Below are 23,628 nucleotides of genomic sequence, written 5' to 3'. Positions count from 1 at the left end.
GATAGTGAAGACAGCTGGAAAGATTATAGGGACTGCTCTTCCATCCATCCAGGCCATCTATGATGCACGGTGTACCTGGAAGGCTCTCAGCATCGTGAAGGACCCCACCCACACTTCCCACATCCATTTCACCCTCCTACCCTCTGGCAGGAGGTACCGGAGCATCCGCGCTGCCTCCACCAGACTATGCAATAGTTTCATTCCTCAGGCTGGAAGGTTCTTGAACAGCCTGAACACTTAGACCTTCCACAAAATGACTTTTGACCATCTTTTGGACACTGTCCGTGTCAGGTGTGCTTGTTATGCTTAGGTCTTTTTGCTTTTAATGCACTTTTTGTTTTTAATATTTATTGTGTGTTATTTGTTTTTATGCGACATTGTGGTCCTTGTGAAACTTAATTTCGTTCTTTTGTATGTATGAGACATGCATATGAGACAATGACAATAAAAGTAGTCTAAGTCTACGTCTAAGAGTCTGCCAAGTGTTGTCTGCCGCTATACAGCGTCATCCTCTATTGACAGCAGGTGCTGGAGGACGACACGATGAGTGACATGGCAGGAAAATGATGATGTGGCATATTTTAAAAAAAGTTTATTTTGTTTTTCACATGACAAGAAAATCATGTAAAGAGTGAATTTTCAATGAACAAACTTCCGCCACACATATATAACACGACAAAATTCCTTTTGCTACACCACTCAGTAAAAACGATGACAAAATCTCAAATTCAACAAGGTAAAGCAGTGCAGATCCCAACAGCAAATACAAAAATATAGCTTATTGTACTTTTCTTGTTTAGCGAGCAATAACACTGGATTTCACTGTTCAAATGTGAATTTTGTACTCCCTGCTTTGGTTTAGCATTTCAATCTATATTCACTATGCATTCACCGACTCCTTTGACTCCACTAGAGTCTCCTTTACCCCGAACCTTCATCTGGCCTCCTGATCCCTGATGTCACATTAACATGCAGCTTGACTGAAAATGACTGTAAGAGGAAAAATTGGACCGTGGTTATTATGACCAGCGTTATCATTATCATTGTTTGAGGATACAGGTGCTCTCGACATTTTACCTACACAGCAGCTAAAAGCCGAACTACAGAATAATACTATCATAAAATGACAATTTGGAGAAAACACTAGTAATTTTTTGTATCAATGAATATCAGAAAACTACACATCTTTTTGCCTTTCTATAATGCAAAGAGAATGTTTCATTATTTACAAAAGAATACAAAAGACTGCTCAGTCCAACACCACTGTTGTCTTTCTATGACTTTGTGGGCATGTCATTTATTTTGACGGAGGCAGAGACTGTGTTGAGCTCAGTTTTATAAACTGTTTTCTTGCAGAAACATCTTTGGTATAATTTGTATAAGGCAACTCCAGGGACCATAATGCTCGGGACTCCAGCCAGGAGGAAGATGATGATGTAGATCCAACCAGGATAGGTCAGTTGTTCAAGCCCAGGGAAGTATGGCTGTAGATGAGATATGGAAGAGATTTCAAAATGAGAGAATGTCTCTAAAACATATAGCTTTAAGTCAAAAGTCTTTTCATTTGCGCTACACTGTTTCTAGTTAACATACCGAGCTGGGATTCCAGACAATGTAGGTCAGGTTGGCGTTGACTTTGGAGACAAAGTAGATGATGAAGATGAATAACACAATCAAGGGGCTAACCACTCTCCATGTCACCTGCCAGAAGATATTTGGCTTGTGTCCAATCATAAACTCAATGTCTTTGTTAAACCTGCGGAAAGAAAGCAGTGTCATTGCCTCAGAACTGACTAATTACACTTTTTAAAATTTTATTTATTTATTTACCCCCATTTTTTCGCCCCAATTGTATCCAGCCATGAACATAGATTTAAATTAGATAAAAGACTTCATAAGGGTTCCCATTTATGCTTGTTGTTTAAGTGCAATCTGTATCAGGACATACAGTCCTGATAATAAATAGTCCAGTCACATTGTTTGCTTTTACATCCAAAATTTACGTGTTCTTTCTTGTTATCTGCATACTATCCACATGGTGACCTGATCTCATTGTTTATGAGGGGTGGAAGCAAAACTAAGCAAATGACAATGATGGATGATCTGAAAATGCTTGTGAATTGACAAGTGATCAAAATTTATTTGAGCTGTAGCCTAGTCAAGGGAATTAAAAAGGCATCACAATTATCATTACCTACCACTTTCTATGTTTCATCATTTACCACTTTTCTATGTTTCATCATTTACCACTTAAATGACAATTCCACCTTTATTTTGTTTAATGAGAGTCCTAAAAGGATGAAAGTCTGTGATAAGACAGGAATTTACTACTTGGCTGGAGTAATTTCTGAGAGTTCAGCCCATGTTTCAAAAAATGTGGTAATTTCTGTTACTTTGCCCTTTTATTGCTGAACATAATGTATTTTGTGACTTCCACAGTCAAAACTAACTGTCTTGCCCATTGCCAATTAATTGTCTTGTCAAACCCGCCGAGCCTGTTTAAAACCATTAGGCAATATAAGTAACAGTTAAATTGAGAATCAACCATCAGTAGGATGAGTGACAAGTCCACAACTTTATAAATTAGAGTGTGTATATTGTTTAACTGTGCATACAGATTTCAAAAATTTGGATTAGGCTAAAACCTGTGCACATAGTAGTCAAGGTTTACATTTTAACTGTTTTTTTTTTATTATTTTTTTTTACTTTCTACTGACTGTGGCAGGGCACGTGCATTAATGAGTGCGACTTTCAGGTGTGTCTTTGGACATCACAAAAATAATCACGTTAAAGATTAACATGCAAACAATTATCCCTTTTCATACTTCCTACCGTTGACATGAATAGGGTCGTTGCTAATCTACAAACAATTACACCATAAACTCTTTCATAAGTGTTCATTTTAATGCTTGCTTTCAGGTAGGACTTTGCCTGGAAAAATAATATGGCGCAGCATTTTAAGTCTTCACCAAGGCAGCTAAATGCAGAAGAAAAATAATGCCAAGAAAAGTAGCAGCGAGTTTAAAGATGCAAGGTTGTTGTGGTTAATAAGCAGATGTGGTAGACCAAGCTTGCCGAGGCTTTTAGCAACAGATACTACAATGTCGACAGCAATTTTGTTTTTTTTGTTTTTGTTTTTTTGGGAGCAGGCTCAACTGTGCCGGTGGATTTGTTTCATCTCAAATAAGTCTCTGGGATTCAGAGTGGTAAAACACTAATGCAGATACCAATTTCACCATTTAGTCTGTAACTTAAACAACAACAATTATCTCAACAATTGTAGCATTAAACAATGACTGCAAATCACAAAATGTATGATAAACAGGGCATCTGGGTGGCGTGGCAGTCTATTCCATTGCCTACCGGCACGGGGATCATCAGTTCGAATCCCCGTGTTACCTCCAGCTTGGTCGGGCATCCCTACAGACACAATTGGCCATGTCTGTGGGTGGGAAGCCCGATGTGGGTATGTGACCTGGTCGCTGCACTAGTGCCTCATCTGGTCGGGCACTTGTTCAGGGGGAGGGGAACAGCTTGATCCTCCAATGCGCTACGCCCCCTAGTGAAACTCCTCACTCTCAGGTGAAAAGAAGCGGCTGGTGACTCCACATATATTGGAGGGGGCATGTGGTAGTCTGCAGCCCTCCCTGAATCGAAAGAGGGGGTGGAGCAGCGATCGGGACTGCTCGGAAGAGTGGAGTAATTTGCCTGATACTATTGGGGAGAAAAAGGGGGGAAAAGATCCACAAAAAAAAAAGTTAAATGACTAATGGGCAGAGGTAGCTAAGAGTACTCCGGCCAGATGATGAATTGTCAAGTCACAGTTTGTGATTTCAAGTCATAATAATTCACCTGATAATTTACTACTGTCCTTCTCAATTCATGCGCATTTCTATCCCACTGCTTTTTAATTCGCTTTTGATTTCATTAACTCTACATTTATCAGGTAATTTGCATGACTTCTGTTTTGGTGTTCCTCGTAAATTTTTTGCCCTGACAGTGTGAGGCAGGTCGGTTTGCAGGAAGGTGGCAAGCCTATCTGTTGTTAACATAAAACAATCTTGATGGTGTGTTGTGACTGAAAACAGTTGTGAAGTTGTATCATCTACTTTACCTGTCTATGCCATATATGTAGACTACGGCAACCATCTCACAGAAGGCAATCATTAACAGAGGAATAGAGCCGGCATAGCTGTCAAACAGCGCTAACCAGTAGCTACCAGACCGCAGGGCAAAGAGAAGTGCAATCAGAAAGGATGACAGGCATACAATTCCTAAAAGGGACACACACAAAAAAGAACACAATGTGGCTTGTTATTATTATAAGTTTCTCATCAAAGTCCCTTATTTCATGGTAATGGTGACCCATTACTCATACCATAAAGGCAATATCAAATAGGTCTAAACCGTTTACCTGTGATCACCTCTTTGGTCCAACTCTTGGGAAAGATCTTTAGATCCTGCAAGGGAACAACAGTTCCCTCTATACTTCCGAACATGGTGGAGAGTCCCAGACAGAGAAGCATGATGAAGAAGAGGATGGACCACAAAGGAGAGATGGGCATCTTAGTGATGGCCTCTGTAAACACTATGAAGGCCAGACCTGTTCCCTCCACACCCTAGGGACAACAACAGAAGACAAACTTCAGCCTCACACCATTTACGGGAAGTAAGATGCAAATTTTCCGATAATATTCCTATTGAGATTACTTTTTAAAATGCAGCCATGATCATACCTCACTTAGGAAAGTCTGTAGGTTGCAGTCATTGAGGTCCAGACCCTGGATGATTTCTGATCCTGAGGCAGTGCTGTTGAGTCCTTGCAGCATTTCATGGTAGTTTTTTTCTGTGAGGTCTCCTTCAGCCAGGTCAAACGCATTTAGCAATGCAATGATGTTTCTGAAAGGGGGGTGTTTCATGATAATGTTAATTGAAAAATGTAATTAGAACTAAAGTGTAATGTAATTGCTGTAGTAGTTAACTCTATTAACATACACTTCAGATTTCATGCACATACTTGTTAACACAGCCATCGAAGCGCTCCGTGGCCTGGAAACCAATGATGGAGTAAATCACAGTGGCTGCATAGACTGAAGTGCAGCCATTAATAATGGAGATGATTACAGCATCCTGCTCACAGTTGTTGCTGGGAAAACATGAAGTGAGAGGAAAAAGACATTTTCACATCAATAGTTTTTGGTCATAGATATTGGGAGTATTTCTGATTGTGACAGGCAGGCAGGGAGTGGTTTGGATATTGGTTTGGAGACGAGAAGAGTTAGGGGGGGAACTTCTCTTTGTATTTATGTGTGTGCATTTTGGCGTCAAAGCAGAAATGCCTGGAGGTGTCATGAATGTCTGAGTGGTGTGGACGTTGACCTAGAAGAACCTGTTATAAATTAACTGTTGAACTGTTGGCTTTTGACACTGAACTAACCTGACAAGAATTTGGTGTCTGAGCACTGGACCTGTTTGTTTGTTTTGAGATTGATGAATCCCATACGGTGTACCAGAATGCATCCACTATCCTTATGAAAAAGTTTCTGTCCCTTGTCCCGCTGATAAATATTTCCATTCTCCAAAGGAGATTCGTATATCAGAAGATGAAATGCGAACGCATAATAACTTCCTCAGGAAATATGTCACCAAACATAAAAAAGAACTTCACAGTGTTTATCTGTACTGATAAGATTAGGTACAGTGTATATAGTCAACATACAGCGATCCATAGGAGTCACTTACTGAACAGAGTTGTAGCTGGAGAAGGAGATGAGACCTCCAAAGGCCAAGGAGAAAGAGTAGAAAACTTGGGCACCTGCATCCAACCATGTCTCTGGATTCAACAATTCATCGAGCTAGAAATAGACGATATCATCATCACAGTGTGATGTTTTCCCATGCCAATATCAGATACAAAACAATCAAGTTAAAATGTATTTCAGTCAGATCAACTTTCATACTTTAAATGCATGTTTTGTTGCATTGCAGTGACAATATGATTTTAAACCATGGTGATGAACGGAGCAGCTTGTATATACAGACTGCACTAGAGTGCATTATCTGAAGGTATCCAGTGAACTTTCTGACCACTAGTGGTGCTATAGAAGACAGTAGGAAAAGCAGGTCCCTGTATTGTTTGCATCATGTGTTCTTCCGGAACACAAGAAGGATGTACATGCATGCTAAGAGCAATGGAGGATGACACATTACGCATTTCTGCTGACATAAAATATAAAGAAAAAAAGAAAACGAAGAAGAAACACAAACTGGTCTTGATAAATAGTTCGTCTTATTGAGATTGGTGTGTAGAGTAACTTAAAGCTGAGGCCAAATGAGTCAGCATTTAGCAAGAGTTTGCTGACTGAACTTGTTCTGCCTCTACTAACATCTGGTGTGAATAGAAACTTGATCCCATCTAGAGAGCCTTTGAGTGTCAGTCCTCTGATGAGGAAGATGGTGAGGACCAGGTATGGCAGAGTGGAGGTGATGTACACAGCCTGAGTAAAAAGAAAACCAAATCTTTAGAAAAAGGTCACATTTTGGTTCAATATCTTCCTCACATCAAGCTAGAACAAGATAATCTTAACTCGCATCTCAAAGAACTACCACAAAAAGCATTGCTGCGGCTGACATACCTTGCCAGATGTCTCAATCCCTCTAATGCTGCAAATGTAAAGCACAGTCCAAGCAGCAACTAAACAAAGCACCATTGGCCACTGCAGACTCCCCGACTCATCTATAGCTGTTGAAGTATTCAGCGTTTCTCTGTACCAATAGTAGTCGACCGGAGAGCTGCTTTTGCATTCTGAGACCAGTCCTACAGGGGTGAAAATGAAATAGTTTGGTTGGATCTAAAAAGGTGAGAGAGGAACAGCTAGTTAAATCAGGGACATGAATACTTGCCTGTCAAGTTGTCATTGGGTGGACAGTAGCTCCATGGCAGGGGGCTCTGGAAGGAGTTGACTAAGTACCAAATCACCCAGGCAATGATAGTGTTGTAGTACATACCCACCAGGAAGGACACCAGCATAGAGGCAATTCCTGTTGGGCACCAAAAGTATTTATGAAGCAATCGCTGCCTGGAAGTGACTGAGATAGGTGTGAGTTCGTCACTGTAGGTTGTGCAGCTCTTTAACTGGTCAGATTAGATATTCGTATACTTGGTTCATACAGAATAAGTTATAAAGAATCCCTAATGCAGAAAACCCCAGTTTGAGATTTATACACACCAACACCACGCAAGTAGGGGTTAATAGCAGTCCAGACTGCCACACTGCCCTTCCTGAGGCGCTGGCCGATGGCAAACTCCAGGTACAGCAGTGGAATTCCCTCCAGAACCAACAGGATGAGGAATGGGATCATAAACGCTCCTGAGGACACCAGAGAAAGCGTAAATAAAAAGAGTGATAGAATCCAGTATAATATTGCATAGATAAATACCTTATTTCATTGTTGCTCAAACTTTTGGGCACATGACCCCTGACAAAAATATTATAAATCCTACTGACTCCCAGCATGGCATGAAACATACACACACACACACACACACACACACACACACACACACACACACACACACACACACACACACACACACACACACACACACACACACACACACACACACACACACACATATGGCTAGTACTTGGATGGGAGCAGGCGCGGATCTACGGGGTGGCAAGGGGTGGCAGCTGCCACCTCTGCGACACAGTCTTGCCACCCCTGTTGCCACCCCATTTATAAATCAGATAACATGTTTTTAAAGTATATTTTATGTACATGCATGGTGAAGGTCAATGAGACCCGCACCAAACTCATCTCAAACAGTAGAGAACAAAATACATTCGATGAAATCCAAGTTTTGAATAATAATACGTTTAGAATAATGTCCATTTCCCCCCTCCTTGAACCTCATGCCACCCCTTTGCCACCCCAGGAAAAAATATCTAGATCCGCCACTGGATGGGAGACCTCCAGGAAAAACTGAGTTGCTGCTGGAAATGGTGTTGGTGACCCAGTGGGGGACAGTCTTCCCTCTGGTTCCAATAATAGCACCATGAATTGCCACCCAGTAGGCAGGAGATACATGAGAAAAGACCCTAACCAGCTGAAACAATCCTACTAGCCATGACAGCTGAAGCTACTGAGGTTCAAATGAGAAACATGGCTAGACTAAAGACAGTCAACCCCCGGGCACGACTTCCATGACTCAGTGACAAAGTACCATCACAAAGCCTGTTTGCAGATGTGAGTACAGTCTTCTGCAACATCTTAACTGCCACCATAACAGAGACCAATGAGCTTATATATGCCACTGCAACCGTAATCCTGGAGATGCTTGGGTACAGGATTAAGAACACAGGTCACCAACAGTACCCTCTATGGAAGAGAAGGCTGGAAGCCAAGATCAAAGCAACATGGAGAGATGTTAGCCAGTTAACAGAGGTGCAGAAACGTGTGATGAAAGACAGGCCCTGGTTGAAGAAGCACAGCAAACTGTCCATAAGTGAGGCCCTGAAAACTGCCAAATAAATAGGCACAGCTCTGGTTGCCAGGCTAGAGAAGTAGAAGCCAAAAGAGTAAATGGCTTGTTCCTCAAAGAACCATCCAAAGTGTACTCCCAGCTACAGAGTAACAAGGGAAAAACATCAGACCCACCCAAAGCAGAGACTGAGTGATATTAGGAGGATATAAGGGAAAAGGAGGCATCACACAGCATCAATGCCCAGCGGCTGGTGGGCCTAAGAGCAGACCACAGCAATATTCCAGAGCAAGAACCAGTTATCATCACAATGCCCGACATCCAACGACGAGTCTCAAACATGAAGAGCTGGACTGCATCAGGCCCTGACATGATTCACGCCTACTGGTTGAAGAAGCCAACGGCGCTCCATCAATGTCAGGCGATACAGATGAACCAGCTGCAAACATCAGGGTCTCACCCTGCCTGGCTAACATGGGAGAACAGTACTGATCATGAAGGATCCCCACAAGTATACAACACCTTGAAACTACTGGCTGATAACCTGCCTCTCCACAACATGGAAAATCCTGTCAGGTATCATAGCAGCTAAGCTGAATGGGCACATGAGTCAATACATGAGTGAAACCCAGTCAAAACATCAGCTACTGGTTGATAGAGTGGTCAGCCAAGACTCTAAGACCAGACAGACAAACCTGAGCACAGCCTGGGTTGACTACAAGACAGCCTACAATTCAATGCCCCACACCTGGTTACTGGAGTGCTTGGCACTATACAAAGGCAACAGGACACTAACAGCCTTCATCAAGAACTCAATGCGGCAGTGAAAAACAACACTAGAGGCCAACTCAAAGACAATCACACAGGTAATGTGGCATATACTAGGGTGATGCACTATCCCTACTGCTGTTCTGCATAGGCCAGAATCCCCCCCCCCCTAGTCAGATCATCACAAAGACTGGATATGGATGCAGGTTAGGAAGTGGTGTTACCATCAGCCACCTCCTATACATGGATGACATCAAGCTGTATGCCAGGAATGAGCGAGACATTGACTCGCTGAGCCACCTCATCAGGATCTAGTGACAACATCGGGATGTCATTCGGACTGGACAAGTGTGGTCGAATGGGGGCAAAAAGTGGAAGGTGGTGAGGACTGAAGGGGTTGAATTACCAGATGGCAGGATAACAGACATACGGGACATTTACGAACGAGTACCTGGGTGTTCCACCGGCAATAGAAACCAAATGGAATGAAAAGGAGAATGAAAAATATGAGATGAGAGAAAACAATTTATTGGAAAGATTAGAAACATAATTCTGTTTTCTTTTCAAGTCTCATAAATCAAAGAAAACTCCCAACGAATTATAAACCTATAAAGTTTTCAACACCATTACAAATTTAGATAATTCATCTGTCTTTTCACTGTGACGAAGCACATTTTCTATGTGACTCACACATAACCAGAAAATGCATTTAAGCAGCTGAGATGATCAGTCATGATGACTCAGATTTATTGAAGAATTCCTCACTGTTTTTGCATCCTTATAGTTATCTTTATAATGAAACACCATTCCTTCTAATATGTTTTTTTTAGTAAATGTTGCCTTTTATTGGTTATGAGAGACATAAACCTTTTAGTGAAACACTTACTGTCGAAGAGCATCTACATTAAATGTACTATCCGCCAACAAAAGGGACAATAACAAGATTTTATTGTTCCTATTATAGCACATGAGGTGGGAGCAGCCGAGAGCTGAAAGTTCACTTGGCTGTTATGAGTTTCTGGGAGATAGCATAGATCTATCAAGAGCAGGGTCATGGTGAACCATGACATGTCGTTGGCTTACCAAAAGCGGTGGCTATGAAATTGCAATGTTGATTGCCATTTACCCTCGTAAACATCCGTTCTAAATTGGGGGGTCACATGGATGAAAGCCTGGGGCATTTCATTTGCATGTTTATTTGTTGGCTGATGGGAGTACACATTACATGTGTGACTCTTGAGATTACAAACACAAACACACCATGCATTTCCACAGGGACTCATGTAGAAAGATAATGTATGGCAGGAGGTGACATGTCATGGATGATACAAAGTTTTTTTGGGGGGTTTTTTGGGTTTGTTTTTTTTTTTTTGGTGGGGGTGGGTTGTTTTTAGATTTCCCCTTTTTCTCCCCAATTGTACCTGGCCAATTACTCCACTCTTCCGAGCCGTGCTGGTCGCTGCTCCACCCCCTCTGACGATCCGGGGAGGGCTGCAGACTACCACATGCCTGCCCCCGGATACATGTGGCCTCGCCAGCCGCTTCTTTTCACCTGACAGTGAGAGGTTTCGTCAGGGGAACGTAGCGCGTGGGAGGATCACGCTATTCCCCCCCCCCCAACAGGCGCCCCGACCAACCAGAGGAGGCGCTAGTGCAGAGACCAGGGCATAGCCATATATGGCTTTCCACCCGCAGACACAGGGACGCCCAAGCAAACCGGAGGTAACGCGGGGATTCGAACCGCCGATCCCCGTGTTGGTAGACAACGGAATAGACCGCCACGCTACCCGGATGCTCCACGATGCAGTTTTACCTCTCATAAGAGAACTTAGGTGCTTTCAGTGTCACCTTGTGGATTGGCGGGGGCCGTTAATAACAGGAGGAACGTCTTGTCCCTGGTTGGTCTTGACTACGTTTTTTGTGCATTAATGTCTGAGCTTTTGATAGTGCACAATGTAATTTAATGTACAATAGTTGTATAATTTACAAAGCACACTGCACGAGACACTTGCCCTGCGATAGGGATAGGCTCCATTATCCCGCGACCCTAATTAGGATGAGCGGCTTGGATAATGAAAGAATGAATGAATGCACTGCACAAGACATACTGTGCCGTCATATGGACAGGGTCGTCATCTCTTATGCTTGGTTTGCTAGATAAATGCTGGCTCTTTGTTAAAGTCAGATGCTGCTAACTGATCTAATGATTAACAGCTGTTATGCAAGGGATATAGAGCACCTGAAACACCCTTCCATGTTTATTTTTGTCAAGTGAGGATGTCTGTCATAGATACATGGCAAGGTTCAAGCAATGTGTGAAAGCACTGCTGTAAATCCTTACAAAGTTAAATCACGAGAAGAGCAACATCGGAGCTGACATACAAGGAACAGAGTACAGAAACCTAATGGGGGACTTACTAAACTTAAAGCATCCAAACATAACTAGTCTTGACCCATGCTTCATAAATGAAGATTATTTTCTTCACTGCTTCTACTGCTAAAATGACTTATCCACTATCGATCCGCTAAGCAAGGGATTCACTGCCTCCCTTTTAGGAGGTTTTGGAAGCTGGAAAACATCTGCACGTGCAAACGTCAGTCATTATTTATTGACGTCTGCGAAGACAGTGATGTCTTCTTCTCTTTGATCACCATGACTACAATTAGTTCATAAATGTCATTGCAGTAGTGACTACATAAACAGTAGTGAATTAGATACAGCAAAGGAAAATGAATGACTTCGCATATATAATTCACTGGTATCACTTTTTTGCAGTGCGATGTGAAGTAACTTGATATATCAAGACTCAGCGACCAGCCTGTGTGTTAAAATTTAACCTAAATCACCTTAAGTGCTGATATCAGGCTCCTAATGATGCATTATGGTTTTATAGAGTAATGTTTTAAGCACACTGTGACCCATCTGGTAGCGAAGTCCCTTTATTTTTCATATGCCATTTTAAAAGTCATTTGGGGATAAAGTGTGTTTGCTTACTCTGTATTTCATTTGGACATCTTCACATGTTCAACCTACTCCTCTTACTCCGTCCCTCCAACACATGTAAATACAGAAACTGGAACAGGAAAGGTGCTAACAAAGTTGACAGTTTCGGCTATGAAAAATATAATTAATTTAACCATACATCAACATTGCAACTTGCATTATCATCAGATAAATTATAAAAGTTAAACGCATATTTAATGGTGGGTTTTTTCAATTGAGGTAATTTAATTCATGACTTCTTCTCCATGGCCAGACTGGAAGTGATGGTCCATTGTCCTCCAATGTAACACTGCCGGATACTTTCTTTTGATCTGACCTTCGTCCAGAAGTGCATGTTAAGATCACTGTCCAGTGATGTTTATATCCATTCAGAAATATAGCTCAAGTATAGCCTTTTCCCTGCATGACTGAGCTTGAGAAACTTACTCACAATTTTATTTCCACTCGTGTAGGCTATTATAATTCTTTGTATTTGCAGGCTGGCTTTAAACAAGGCATCCAAAAGCATGACCGTCTCTCTGCCTCTCTCTGCACTGCATGCTGGGAGTTTGGTGGTGGAGAGCGTGGTGAGTTTGGCGGAGACTTACTTTTTCTCTGACCCCCCCCCTTTTTTTTCCTACTGTGTTTATTATATGATTGTTGTGTAATTGTGGTTGTTCTTCGTGTAGTTTGGTGTGTGTTTGGTCGTTGTTTTTGGCGGACGGTGAGCCCTGCTTCTTGCCGGACATGGTGCCCCTTGAGACGCCGTCCCTGTCTTTGAGGCACGGAGTGAGGATAGCACCGCGGCCCGGTACCACGGTGCGGCAGGTGCTGTTGGCGGTAGAACAGGTGGGGCATGGAAACATCTGGTTTGCCTCATGAATGAATAAAGCGGTGGTTGTATTTTTGAAGGAACAGGGTTTGGTCGTAAACGATGAGTTTACACGCGTTTCCCCTAGTGGTGTGCGATACTGCAAAATGTGGTTCCGATCCGATACCGATACCAAGTAAAGTTTTCTAGATGACACCTTTGGTAAATCGGTAAATGTCATAGATTATTTTCCTGATGCTGACAAATTTATTCGGTCAGTTACTACACTGCGGCAAGATGTTGGGTTGGATTTACTGGATAGCAAAAAACGTTATCGTCTCAAGAAACGTCACGGGTCTAAGGAGAGATTTGAAAGTGCCTATGGCAAAAATGGTAAAGAAAAAGAAACTCCCAGTTTAGATGTGCTGTGATCATACAACACTTGATGTTTCTTCTCAGCTGTCTTTTTCTGTCTGATTTCTCTGTCTTTCCTCTATGCACGGTTTAAGGGTGGCTTCATTAAACATGATTGGGCGTAGAGGTGCTCAGAAAAAGGGCTCTAATAATGGAAGTAAGCAAGCAGAAAAGACTGGATGTGGTTTTTCTACAAGGAACACAGTGACGGCACAAATGAAATAGACCGGGGCTTATGGTGGGCAGGGTAGCACGACCTTAGCCATGGGACAAATTCTAGTGCAGGAGTTGCCATTTTATTTTCTTCTGCCTTAAATGCAAACATTTTATTCAGCGCAGAGATTGTGAAGGGCAGAGCCCTTATGGTGACAGCTGAAATAGAGGAGTTTAAGTTTAGTTTTATTAATGTTTATGCACCAAACAGTGGCTCTGAGCGTGAAGGGCTTTTTAAAATGTCGGAAGATAAATTGAGTGGCATTAATCCAGGACAGTGTATTGTATTGGGTGGAGACAGGAATTGTTGCACTGACTTTATTTTAGATAGGACTGGAGAGGAGCCACACCTTCAGTCATCCTCTGCCCTATCCCATGTCTTAAAGAAAACTGATTTGGTTGATGTGTGGAGAATGAAACACTCTTCAGTTAGACAGTACACTAGGGTCAAAATATCAAATGGCAGAATTAGTGCAGTTAGATTAGGCAGGTTTGGCATGTCTAACTCTTTTATGGCTCGAGTTGTTAATTGTCAGATCCCACTCGGTTGTTTTTACAGACCATCATATAAGCCGATTTTATCTCCCACTAGAAAACCCTTTTTTTTGGCATTTTAATGTTAAATTATTGCATGATCACAATTTTTGTGAAAATTTTAAATTGTTTAGGGTTTGTTGGGGTTCTAAGAAAGATGATTTTCTTTCCACTCAATGGTGGGAGGTAGGAAAGGCCCAAATAAGGTTTCATTTGTTTTTGATTTTTTTTTTTGTGTGTGTGTGCCAGAAATACACATATAATTCCGCAGCCAACATTAGGAGGGCTGTACAAGAGTTAGAAGAAGAGATAAGAGACCCAGAAGATGTTTTCATCTCACAACTTGATCAGCAGAATGATAATCTCCTGCACTGTAAAAGACAGCAGCTGAACTCCTTCCTGCAAGAGAGAGCTAAAGGAGCTTTAGTCCGAGCACGCTTCACCAGACTCCAAGACATGAATGCACCAACTGCTTTCTTCTTTGATTTAAGTCGGTGGTTAAAAAAAAACATATGGTGTGTCTTCGTCTCCCTGATGGAAAGGTGACCACGGATTCCACTGAGATGAGGAAACATGCAGTGGACTTCTATTCAGACTTGTTCAGGGCAGAGGGCTATGATGTGGACTCTGCTGCAGAGCTTTTAGAGGGCCTTCCTCAGCTGAGTCCGGAAGAACAGCATACATTGAGCTTGGACATAACTCGGGACTGCTGCTGTGTCTCAGATGGCACTGGGCAAGGCTCCAGGAACAGACAGCTTACCATCCGACTTTTTTTAAACACTTCTGGAGTGTTTTGGGACAGGATCTTCTGGACATTTTTAACAAGTGCTTTAAAAAAGGGACACTTCCAGCTTCTTGCAGGCATGCAGTTCTCTCTCTGCTGCCTAAGAGGGGAGATTTAGCCCTTATACAAAACTGGGGACCAGTGACTCTTTTGTGTTCAGACAATAAATTCCACTCCAAAGTTTTATCAAACAGACTGAAAATGTTTATTTAACTTTTGATTGGTGTGGATTAAAGACCAAGAAAAGGCTTTTGACCATGTAGATCACGATTTTCTTTTCTCCACCTTGCAGGTCTTTGGTGTTGGGGAGGGGTTCCTGTCCTGGATAAAGCTGTTGTATAGTGGTGCGTGTTGAGTAGTGAAGGAGAGGGGAGGGTTAAGCTGTCCTGTGCGAGTTAGGAGAGGGATTAGGCAGGGCTGCCCCATCTCAGGGCAGCTTTACAGCATTGCCATCGAGCCTCTCCTATGTAGGTTGAGGAGCAGGCTGAGGGGTCTCTCTCTGCCAGAGCTAGCTCAACACCCTTCTGTTGTTGTATCAGCATACGCTGATGATGTTAATGTGTTTTTCCAGGGAGAGGGAGATGTCCAGGAATTGAAAGAAAGCCTGGCCTTATAGGAAAAGGCTTCTTCAGCCAAAGTTAACTGGGGAAAAAATGAGGGTTTGGTGGCGGCTCGTCTGAGGATAGAGCACACTTTCTACACCCTGACCAGTAATCTGGACTCTTTCAGGGCTCTGTGGAGGTTAAGACAAGTTTTGTGTTCACTAAGTGAGATCGGTCACTTGTTCTCAATTTTTAATTTATTATGGTCATATGTGTGTGTGTATTTTGATTGAGCCACGGTAATGAGACCTGAGATTTTGTTTTTTTTAAACTTACCAGTTTAGGGTTGACATGATGGGAATGGAGGAGTTTTATACTGTGATGTAAATAAAACTTATTTTAAAAGTCAAAGTCTCTCTCTCTCTCTCTCTCTCTCTTCTCTCTCTCTCTCTCTCTCTCTCTCTCTCTCTCTCTCTCTCTCTCTCACACACACACACTCCCACACAGATAAGTTGCATTCAGTTCAACTTGACACATTCTATCTTTCTCTTATATGCACTAGCTACCCGATACTTTTATGATAGACTTTATCGTCATAATAATCACTTTTAAGGTCAAACACTAACATGCATCTCAGAACTAAGCTGCCTTTAAGAGCCGAGGTCCAGCCTGAGACTCCGTTCCAGCATCTACAAACCCCAATTCCAATGAAGTTGAGACGCTGTGTAAAACGTAAATAAAAACAGAATACAATGATTTGCAAATCCTTTTCGACCTATATTCAATTGAATACACTACAAAGACAAGATATTTAATGTTCAAACTGATGAACTTTATTGGTTTTTTTTTACAAATATTCACTCATTTTGAATTTTATTGCTGCAACACGTTCCAAAAAAGCTGGGACAGGGGCATGGTTACCACTGTGTTACATCACCTTTCCTTTTAACAACACTCAATAAGCGCTTTGGGAACTGAGGGCACTAATTGTTGAAGCTCTGTTGGTGTAATTCTTTCCCATTCTTACTTGATGTACGACCTCAGTTGTTCAACAGTCCAGGGTCTCCTTTATCGTATTTTGCGCTTCATAATGCGGCACACATTTTCAATAGGAGACAGGTCTGGACTGCAGGCAGGCCAGTCTAGTACCCACACTCTCTTACTACGAAGCCACGCTGTTGTAACACGTGCAGAATGTGGCTTGGCATTTGCTTGCTGAAATAAGCAGGGACGTCCCTGAAAAAGACGTCGCTTGGATGGCAGCATATGTTGCTCCAAAACCTGTATGTACCTTTCAGTATTAATGGGGCCCTCACAGATGTGCAAGTTACCCATGCCATGGGCACTAACACACCCCCATACCATCACAGATGCTGGCTTTTGAACTTTGCGCTGATAATAATCTGGACGGTCATTTTCCCTCTTTAGCCCGGAGTACACGACGTCCGTGATTTCCAAAAACAATGTGAAATGTGGACTCGTCAGACCACAGCACACTTTTCCACTTTGCGTCAGTCCATCTCAGATGAGCTTGGGCCCAGAGAAGCCGGCGGCGTTTCTGGGTGTTGTTGATATATGGCTTTCGCTTTGCATGGTAGAGTTTTAACTTGCACTTGTAGATGTAGCGACGAACTGTGTTAACTGACAATGGTTTTCCCAAGTATTCCTGAGCCCACGTGGTAATATCCTTTACAGAATGATGTCGGTTTTTAATGCAGTGCCGCCTGAGGGATCAAAGGTCACGAGCGTTCAATGTTGGTTTTCGGCCTTGCCACTTACGTGCAGAGATTTCTCCGAATTCTCTGAATCTTTTGATGATATTATAGACTATAGATGATGAAATCCCTAAATTCCTCGCAATTGTACGTTGAGAAACGTTGTTCTTAAACTGTTGGACTATTTGCTCATGCAGTTGTTCACAAAGTGGCGAACCTCGCCCCATCCTTGCTTGTGAATGACTGAGCCTTTCGGGGATGCTCCTTTTATACCCAATCATGACACTCACCTGTTTCCATTTAACCTGTTCACCTGTGGAATGTTCCAAACAGGTGGTTTTTGAGCATTCCTCTACTTTCCTAGTCTTTTGTTGCACCTGTCCGAGCTTCTTTGAAACATGTTGCAGGCATCCAATTCAAAATGAGTGAATATTTGCAAAAAACAATAAAGTTTATCAGTTTGAACATTAAATGTCTTGTCTTTGTAGTGTATTCAATGGAATATAGGTCAAAAAGGTTTTTCAAATCATTGTATTCTGTTTTTATTCACGTTTTACACAACGTCCCAACTTCATTGGAATTGGGGTTTGTAGATTAAAAGTAAATATAAACTGGGCATTTGCATTTAGGACCATTAGACTTTGGAATGCCCCACCGGAGGAGATCAGATCTATGCCTGTCTTTAAAAGACCCTCCTTAAAACTTACTGTAATAAATTGCTCCACCATTTCAGATAAAATTGCTCCTAGTAAAATGAGACATGTTCCTCAGTTCATCCCTGTTTCTGGCATAAATGTTGGAGGGGTAGAGCAACTGGAGAAATTCACCAAGTTCGATGTTCACCATCTCCATTACATAGACCTTTTAACTGATTTTAACTGATCAAGGATGCAAGGGTTTCTTACTTTGCCAACTTAATTTCGTTCAATAAATGCAACCCTAAAGTCCTTTTTGACACCAACAACAAGACTGATGTCCCAGTCTTTTCCAATAGAGATTGCAGCAACCTTCTCTCCTTTGTGGATAAGATTAGAGATGATATGGCTAGCAGCATCCTCTCTTCTACCCCCTTTTCTGCTTATCCAACTCGACCGTCAATTTTGGACTGTTTATCTCCTATTTCTCTGGAAGACCTCATTGATTTGGTGGGCAGTATGAAACTTTTCTCAAACCCTGTAGAGATTTTACCGAATTTCCTGCTTGAAAATGGACTTGGGTCTACTGATCCATGCCTGGTCTCTATTATTAATAGCTCATTGAAATCTGGTTGTGTTCCAGCTAATTTTAAACATGCAGTTGTTCAGCCTTTTTTGAGAAAAAAAAAACCTTTATCCGTACCTTCTTAAATGCTATATGCCTAAGCTAATATAAGCTGTCTTTTATCTCAAGCATTCCACTGAAATGGCTCTTCTACTACTACTACTTTCGGCTGCTCCCTTTAGGGGTCGCCACAGCAGATCATCCATTTCTATTTCTTCCTGTCTTCTACATCTTCCTCTGTCACAACAGCCACCTGCATGTCTTCTCTCACCATATCCATAAACCTCCTCTTTGGCTTTCCTCTTTTCCTCTACCCTGGCAGCTCCATATTCAGCATCCTTCTCCCAATATACCCAGCATCTCTCCTCCACATATGTCCAAGCCGTCTGAATCTTGCCTCTCTTGCTTTGTCTCCAAACCGTCCAACCTGAGCGGTCCCTCTAATATAATCGTTCCTAATCCTGGCCTTCTTCGTCTCTCCCAGTGAAAATCTTAGCATCTTCAACTCTGCCACCTCCAGCGCCACCTCCTCTTTTTTCGTCATAGCCACTGTCTCCAAACCATATAACATAGCTGGTCTCACAACCATCTTGTAAACCTTCCCTTTAACTCTTGCTGGTACCCTTCTGTCGCAAATCACTCCTGACACTCTTCTCCACCCACTCCACGCTGCCTGCACTCTCTTCTTCACCTCTCTCCTGCACTCCCCGTTACTTTAGACAGTTGACCCCAAGTATTTAAACTCATACGTCTTCATCACTTCCACTCCTTGCATCCTCACCATTCCACTGTCCTCCCTCTCATTCACGCATATATATTCCGTCTTGCTCCTACTGACTTTCATTCCTCTTCTCTCCAGTGCATACCTCCACCTCTCCAGGCTCTCCTCAACCTGCACCCTACTCTCGCTACAGATCACAATGTCATCCGCGAATATCATCGTCCATGGAGACTCCTGCCTGATCTTGTCCGTCAACCTGTCCATCACCATTGCAAATAAGAAAGGGGTCAGAGCTGATCCATGATGTAATCCCACCTCCACCTTGAACCCATCTATCATTCCAACCGCACACCTCACCATTGTCACACTTCCCTCATACATATCCTGCACCACTCCTACATACTTCTCTACAACTCCCGACTTCCTCATACAATACCACACCTCCTCTCTCGGCACCCTGTCATATGCTTTCTCTAAATCAACAAAGACACACTGTAACTCCTTCTGGCCATCTCTATACTTCTCCATCAACATTCTCAAAGCAAACATCGCATCTGTGGTGCTCTTTTGTGGCATAAAACCATACTGCTGCTCGCTAATCGTCACCTCTCCTCTTAACCTAGCTTCTATGACTCTTTCCCATATCTCCATGCTGTGGCTGATCAAATGTATGCCTCTGTAGTTGCTACAGTTCTGCACATCACCCTTGTTCTTGAAAATCGGTACCAGTATGCTTCTTCTCCACTTCTCAGGCATCCTCTCACTTTCTAAGATTGTGTTCAACAATCTAGCTAAAAACCCCACTGCCATCTCTCCTAAACATCTCCATGCCTCCACAGGTATGTCATCAGGACCAACTGCCTTTCCACTCTTCATCCTCTTCATAGCTGCCCTCACTTCCTCCTTGCTAATCCACTGCACTTCCTTATTCACTATCCCTACATCATCCAGCCTTCTCTCTCTCATTTTCTTCATTCATCAACCCCTCAAATTACTCCTACCACCTTTTCAGTACACTCTCCTCGCTTGTCAGCACATTTCCATCTCTATCCTTGCTGCACATCCTTCGCAAGTCGGTCCCTCTGTCTAGCCAATCGTTACAAGGCCTTTTCTCCTTCCTTAGTGTCTAACCTGTCATATAACTCACCATACGCCTTTTCCTTTGCCTTTGCCACCTCTCGCTTTGCTTTACACTGCATCTCATTGTACTCCTATCTACTTTTTTCATCTCTCTGACTATCCCACTTCTTCTTTGCCAACCTCTTCCTCTGTATAATTTGCTGTACTTCTTCATTCCACCACCAAGTCTCCTTGTCTTCCTTCCTTTGTCCTAATGACACACCAAGTACCTTCCTAGCGGTCTCCCTCACTATTTCTGCAGTGCTTGCCCAGCCATCCGGAAACTCTTCACTACCACCCAGTGTCTGTCTTAACTCCTCCCTGAACTCCACACACCAGTCTTCCTTCTTCAACCTCCACCATTTGATCTTCGGTTCTGCCTTCACTCGCTTCCTCTTCTTGGTCTCCAAAGTCATCCTGCCACCTTGCAGTCTCCAATCCCTTTTAGATCGTGCCTTCTACATAAGATATAGTCCACCTGTGTGCACTATTCTCCACTCTTGTACGTCACCCTGTGTTCCTCCCTCTTCTTGAAATATGTATTCACCACAGCCATATCCATCTTTTTGCAAAATCCACCACCATCTGTCCTTCCACATTTCTCTTCTTGACACCATACCTACCCATCACCTCCTCATCACCTCTGTTCCCTTCACCAACATGTCCATTGAAGTCCGCTCCAATCACCCCTCTCTCCTCCTTGGGTACCCTCTCCGCCACATCATCCAACTCACTCCAGAATTATTCTTTCTCTCTCATCTCACACCCAACTTGTGGGGCATATGCGCTGATAACGTTCAGCAATACACCTTCGATTTCCAGCTTCATACTCATCACTCTGTCTGACACTGTCTTCACCTCCAGCACACTCTTGACATACTCTTCCTTCAGAATTACCCCTACCCCATTTCTCCTCCCATTCACACCATGGCAGAAATGCACTGTTTTGGTGCTTCTAGATCTTTGCACAATTTTTTGATACTGTAGATCACAGCATCCTGACTGAAAGGCTTAGGCTGTGGGAGGGTGTCTCTGGGAACGCCCTGGACTGGTTCTCCTCCTATCTCTTGGATAAGAGTTTTTCTGTGTCACTTGGTCCCTACATGTCTGAAACTGCTGCTCTTTCCTGTGGTGTGCTTCAGGTTCCGTCTTGGGTCTTATATTATTTGCTTTGTATACGCTTCCCTTAGGTCTTAATATTATTAAATTTAAAGGTATTTCATATCGCTGTTATGCTGATGATATTCAGCTGTATGTCTCTTTTAAGCCTGATAAGACTGATAAACTGTCTATTTTGCAAATTTATCTGATTACCATTAAGGACTGGATGGTCAGCAAGTTTTTACTGCTAAATGCAGATAAGACAGAGGTCCTTATCATTGCTTCAGATAGTATAGCGTCCAAGGTTGCTCAGTGTATTGGGTCCCTCTCTTCAGCTGTACAGCCTAATCTTAGAAATCTTGGTGTTATTTTTGATCAGGCATTGTACTTCGATCAACATATTAACTTGTTGACCTGTAAATGTTTCTTTTTCCATTTAAAAAACATTGCCAAACTCAGGTCTGTTGTGCCACAACCTGAGCTAGAGATGATCATTTGTGCTTTTATATCATCTTGGCCAGACTACTGCAATTCCCTATACACCTGCCTCAGCAAGTTGTCCCTGGACCGTCTGCAAATGGTCCAGAATGCTGCTGCAAGGCTGCTGACCAGGTCCAGCAGGATGACTCACATTGGCTTCCCATCAAGTTTAGGATTAATTTTAAGGTTTTTGTTTTCACATATACGTAGAGCCCTGTATGGTCAGGCACCTGTGTACATCTGCGACCTGCTCCATCCTTATATCACCAGAAGGTCATATAGGACTTCTGACCAGGGCTTACTGGTTGTCCCTCGCTCTCGACTGAAAACAAAAGGTGATCATGTATTTGAAGTTGTGGCTCTGACACTGTGGAATGCTCTTCCTATACACATAAGATCTGTGGTCTCTATTGATGCCTTTAAATACCAGCTGAAGACCCACTTATTCAAACTGGCCTTTTTTTCACCTCATGCTACCTAGTGTTTGTAATTTTGTGTGTTTTTAAGGTCTTTTGTTGGTCATGTTTTATTTTTATTTTTATTTTTTTTTACCGTTTTTATGGTCTTATTTTTAGCAATTTTACTTTTGTGAAGCACTTTGTGACCTTGCTTTGTGAAAGGTGCTATACTAAATAACTTACTTTAACAGAGCTGCTTTTATCATAGCCTGCTCATACTTGGATATGCATTCATACTCATCTTTTTTACGTTTTGTACTTATGTTTAGTTTTTGATATCTAACTCATACTTAGCTCATTTTCCATCCTCGTCTTCTTCTTCTTCGTCTTCTTCTTCTTGTGTACATGTGTACATGTTTTGTATAACTGAGAGCAATGTGCCAAGTCAAATTCCTTGTATATGATCGTATGTGGTGAGTAAAAATTGACATGACTTGATGGCTCATTTCTTAATCATTCTCTTAACTGCATTTCTGCCATGTGTCTCTCCTTTCATAGTCCCTGATTTTGCCTTTCTCCTGCTAAGTTAGATCATATCTTTATTGAAGGTCATTCCTTTTGATCCTTCTCTTTCTATATTGTATTTTTACTGAAGGCTTTGTGTTTTTATTTGTTGTAAAGCACTTTGTAACATATATTTATGTGGCCCTTTTGAAAAAATTTCACATAAATATTACTATTATGATGATTTTGTCCTCTCAAAATGAAAAGAACTACCAAATCTTAATTTACAGCCATGAAGAGCTATCTATGATTTTCAATCATGCTGAGGAAATTAAAATGAAGCTTGCTTTTATACCTCCAATTGATTACATTTTGAATCTTCTTTTTTTTTTCCTGTGAAACACCCGTTTATAAAAAGTGTCATCAGTTTGTCTCTCCATTTGTGTCACTGTAAACACCAATCTATTTTACATCTGATGTTGTATATGGAAAAAATTACCTCCTCCATGGCTTTGACACAGGTACGGAAATCGCCAGACATTGCCGAGTCCCACACAGAAGCCCACACAGGTGAGCAGATATTGGGTTTTGTTGTCCCATTTGGGCCGCTCTCCAGCCTCCTCCTTCTCTAGCTCCTTATGTGAGGGGATCCGGTCTTCAAGCCCGGGGTTGGGAAGCACCAGTCTCATGATGGGATAGGACTTTAGGACTTAAGGACTTTAGGATAGGGCTTTAACTCTGATGCCTTGAAGTCTGGTCTTCTTGCAGATCACTGGTGGATTCCTCTGTACTGTTG

General features: G+C 42.3%; 1 protein-coding gene across 1 annotated transcript; it reads right to left on the bottom strand.

Moving 5' to 3' along the window:
• Positions 1 to 1,274: 1,274 nt before the first annotated feature.
• On the bottom strand, positions 1,275 to 23,521 carry LOC130128369 (sodium-dependent neutral amino acid transporter B(0)AT1-like). Its single transcript, XM_056297990.1, has 12 exons — positions 23,332 to 23,521; positions 7,230 to 7,370; positions 6,904 to 7,041; positions 6,636 to 6,817; positions 6,387 to 6,497; positions 5,743 to 5,855; positions 5,018 to 5,146; positions 4,737 to 4,899; positions 4,415 to 4,619; positions 4,115 to 4,274; positions 1,594 to 1,756; positions 1,275 to 1,484 (listed from the first exon to the last, which is right to left on the bottom strand). The coding sequence occupies exons 1-12, from the start codon at positions 23,519 to 23,521 to the stop codon at positions 1,275 to 1,277; spliced, it is 1,905 nt and encodes a 634-aa protein (XP_056153965.1).
• Positions 23,522 to 23,628: the final 107 nt, after the last annotated feature.

The sequence above is a fragment of the Lampris incognitus genome, chromosome 18 (assembly GCF_029633865.1).
Source record: "Lampris incognitus isolate fLamInc1 chromosome 18, fLamInc1.hap2, whole genome shotgun sequence".
NCBI classification, from domain to species: domain Eukaryota; kingdom Metazoa; phylum Chordata; class Actinopteri; order Lampriformes; family Lampridae; genus Lampris; species Lampris incognitus.
Note: the sequence above shows the minus strand (reverse complement) of the source record. Positions and strands in the feature narration are given on the sequence as shown.